This window comes from Gavialis gangeticus, unplaced genomic scaffold (assembly GCF_001723915.1).
Source record: "Gavialis gangeticus isolate Ggan-Ray unplaced genomic scaffold, GavGan_comp1, whole genome shotgun sequence".
Taxonomy (NCBI): domain Eukaryota; kingdom Metazoa; phylum Chordata; order Crocodylia; family Gavialidae; genus Gavialis; species Gavialis gangeticus.
In genome coordinates this window covers 56,901,712-56,905,197 of record NW_017729032.1, presented here as the reverse complement: position 1 = coordinate 56,905,197, position 3,486 = coordinate 56,901,712, and the positions used below count along the sequence as shown (strand labels likewise).

Genomic DNA, 3,486 nt, shown 5'->3' with positions numbered 1-3,486 from the left:
GCTGAAATGGGGTGGTGGGTGACGGGGCTGGGGTGGGGTGGGACTACAGCGAGGTTTGGGTGCTCAGGGGCTGAGGGGGTGGTGAAGGGGCAGGGGTCTGGGCGAAAGGCTAGGACTGGGGTGTAGGGAGCCCTTCTGCCTGTGGCCAGGCTGTGGGGTAGTAGCAGCCCACCAGATCTGAATGCCTGGAGAGAGGCTTCCTCCTACGCTGCATAGCCAGCCATTCGGGGTGGATAGGGCAGGAGAGCAAGGTGCAATGCCATCCAGAGAGCTGCCACCGCCTACCTGGGTTCTCCAGCGCCTGATCTCCTGGAGGCTGCCGGTGAGGGGGGGTCTCCCGGGGCTCCCCCGAGCTAAAAGCCCCCCCACTCCAGGGAGTGGGGGCCACAGGAGCAGAACTGGGAGCTGACCCCCAGCGGTTCCCCCTCCAGCTCTCAGTGGGGAGGCCTGGCTCGGGCTGGGGGAGACGCCGGTTGTTTGCCGGGGCGGTGTCTGCCCCGGGGCGCTGGGGAGGCCGGTGCAGAGGCCCCAAGGTGGAGGCGTCACTGGCACGAGTGAAGTGGCATTGTCCTCGGCTCCGAGGAAGTCGTGCGGGTGCTGCTAGGAGGTAGTTTTGCTTTGTCCCCAGGACTTCGCTCCTCTCCCTCCTTTCTCGTGCTCAACCCAGCTCAACCTGTCTGTCTCCCAGCCTTGCCCGAAGGCACCTGCCTTGCTGGTGCTTTAGTGTCCCACAGTGCTTTCCCCAGCAAAGACCTACTAGTGCCTGGGCCCGCCTCCCCCTGCCACCCTGCCTCCAGTGCCACCTTTGAGCATCCCCTGCTGACCCCCGGGGAGGGATCCCAACCTGCCCAGGTTGGCCTGATCCTGAGCTACATGGAGCCCAGTGCTGTTGGCTCGGGTCTGCCTGTAGGTGTCCCCACAGCCCCCAAGAGCCTGGTTTGGGGCGAAACTTTGGGCCCAAAGAAGCCCAGAGGTATCCGGTGCCCGTGGGGATGAGGTGGAGGGGGCCGGCGTGGCAGCCGCATGCAGCTCCTCAGCCCGTCTGGGCCTGTTTTGCAGAAGACGATGGCCCGCAGGTGCCAGAAGCTGGAAGCCGTGCTCCTGGTCACCGTCGGGACCGTCGCACTGCTCTTCCTCCTGCGAACCACCGGCAACAGCGCCATGCCGCAGCAGGCCGGGGAGCCCACCATGATGCCCAGTGCCCAGCCGAGCCCCGAGCCCACCCTCGCGTCCCCGCGCCCCACGCCGGTCTGCCGGGAGAACGCCTCCGTGGCCAACCTCTCCGGCTTCACCGGCCTGCCGGCCCACGTGAAGGACTTCCTGCGCTACAAGCACTGCCGCGAGTTCCCGCAGCTCCTGGACGTCCCCGGCAAGTGCGGGGGGCCCGAGGCATCCCGGGGCGTCTTCCTGATCCTGGCCATCAAATCGGCCCCCGCGAACTACGAGCGGCGCGAGATCATCCGCAAGACCTGGGGGGCGGAGCGGACGTACGCGGGCGCCCGCATCCGCCGCGTCTTCCTGGTGGGCACGGCCTTGGATGCCCGCGAGGCCTCGAAGCTGGACCAGCTGCTGCAGCTGGAGGCGGCAGAGCACGGGGACGTGCTGCAGTGGGGCTTCGTGGACAGCTTCTTCAACCTGACGCTCAAGCAGGTGCTGTTCCACACCTGGCTGGAGGCCCGCTGCCCCGGTGTCCGCTTCGTCTTCAACGGGGATGATGACGTCTTCGTGCACACCGATAACATCGTGCACTACCTGCAGGGCACGGGGGACGAGGGCAGCGAGCGCCACCTCTTCGTGGGGCAGCTCATCGCCAGCGTTGGCCCCATCCGTGAGAAGTGGAGCAAGTACTACGTGCCCGAGCAGGTCACCACCGCCAAGCTCTACCCGCCCTACTGCGCGGGCGGGGGGCTGCTCATGTCCGGCTTCACCACCCACGCCATCTACCGCGAGTCCCTGAACATCGAGATCTTCCCCATTGACGATGTCTACCTGGGCATGTGCCTGGAGAAGGCAGGGCTGGTCCCGGCTTCACACATGGGCATCCGGACGGTGGGCTTCCACCTGCCCTCAGCCAAGCTGGCCGCCTTTGACCCGTGCTACTACAAGGAGCTGCTGCTCGTGCACCGGTTCCTGCCCTACGAGATTCTGGTCATGTGGCGAGCCCTCCACCAGCCGGGCCTGAAATGCGGGAGGAAGCTGGAGGTCTATCGCAATAACTGAGCAGGACCCCAGGACTCCCGGGGAGGGGGCACCAGGGTGGAGGCCAGTCGGGTGCTGGCCCCAAGCAGCCGTGTTCCCCTGCGGCTGTGCCCCATGTGGCCTTTCCAGGGTCCGGACAAGGCTCTGCCCCTAAAATCTGTGTGCAGAAAGCACCTGGGGTGTGGGCATGTTTGCTGGACCTGGGGTCCCTTGACGTCCTCCCCTGCCTTGTGCCCTGGGGGAGCTCGCATGGCTTTGGGGCAGGCCCCGCATGGCTTTCAGCCCCTCCTCTGAGCTGGCACCTCCTCTCTGAGCCCCCAGGCTTGTCCTTGCTGTACTCGAGGGTGATTTTTGTTTCCCCACCACCACCGCCTGAGCTGCCTCGGGGCTCAGTGGCCAGGCAGCTGCTCAGTGGGGCCGCAGCCTGACCCCCAGCCATGGGGCTGCCCCCGCTCAGCGGGCCAGCTCAGCTCAGGGACACCGACTGTCGCACCTTGGAGCCCGTTCCCGCGCGTCCCCAGCACGGACAGGCGTTTGCACTTCCCCAGCAGCCCCCGTGCCTTTGTGCCGTGTCTGGCCACTGTGAATTAATAAAGGATTTATTTGGGTAACAAGCATCTCCAAGCTTGGCTTCCTCCTGGCTAGGGGGCAAGGGGGCCTGGTGGCATGAGGGCGGGTGAAGGGAAGGAATTTGGGGCACTTTGCTTGGCTGTGCTCCTTGCTCGCTGCTTGCCCATCCTGCCTCCCAGCGGCAGCTGCAGACTCAGAGAGTATTGCAGCCGTCCACGCCCCAGCCAGGGAATTTGGGGGCTCTGGTCCCCACACCCTGCACAGCGTGTTCAGGGGTCCCTGCTTTGTCCCTATCCTGATTTGCTCCCAACACCTCCGGGCAGCAGTCTGCGGGGCCTGGGCTTGGCATGGAGCCCGGAGTTGGCCCAGAGGAAGGTCCTATCTGCAAGGGCCGGCCGTGAGCTGGGACGGCACATGGCGTGGCGTGAAGCGCAAGGCCGGGCGATAGCCCTCGGGGCAGGGTTGCGGGTGCTTGCAAAGGCAAAGCAAGTTGGCAGATTCGCAGCCCAGATGGGGCCCTGTGGTATGGGTGGGGGGTCTGGGCAACATGGCACCAGACCCCTGGGGCCCGGGCTGGACAGGCCTGGGAAGGGGGGTGCAACCACAGTGGGGACGTGGGGTGCAGCTTGTGGGAGAAAGCCACCTTGTTTTCTCCCCAAAAATCTCTGCCCTGTGACACTGTGATTTAAATCTCTGTGCTGTGACCATTCAATTAGG

General features: G+C 65.4%; 1 protein-coding gene across 1 annotated transcript in view; it reads left to right on the top strand.

Moving 5' to 3' along the window:
* B3GNT3 (UDP-GlcNAc:betaGal beta-1,3-N-acetylglucosaminyltransferase 3) overlaps positions 1 to 2,255 on the top strand; it is a 7,583-nt gene extending 5,328 nt beyond the window's left edge. Inside the window, exon 2 of the mRNA XM_019523980.1 lies at positions 1,060 to 2,255. Coding sequence (XP_019379525.1) covers positions 1,066 to 2,220 — 1,155 coding nt within the window. The 5' untranslated portion in view covers positions 1,060 to 1,065 and the 3' untranslated portion in view covers positions 2,221 to 2,255. The remainder of the gene's footprint in view (positions 1 to 1,059) is intronic.
* The last annotated feature ends 1,231 nt before the right edge of the window (positions 2,256 to 3,486 follow it).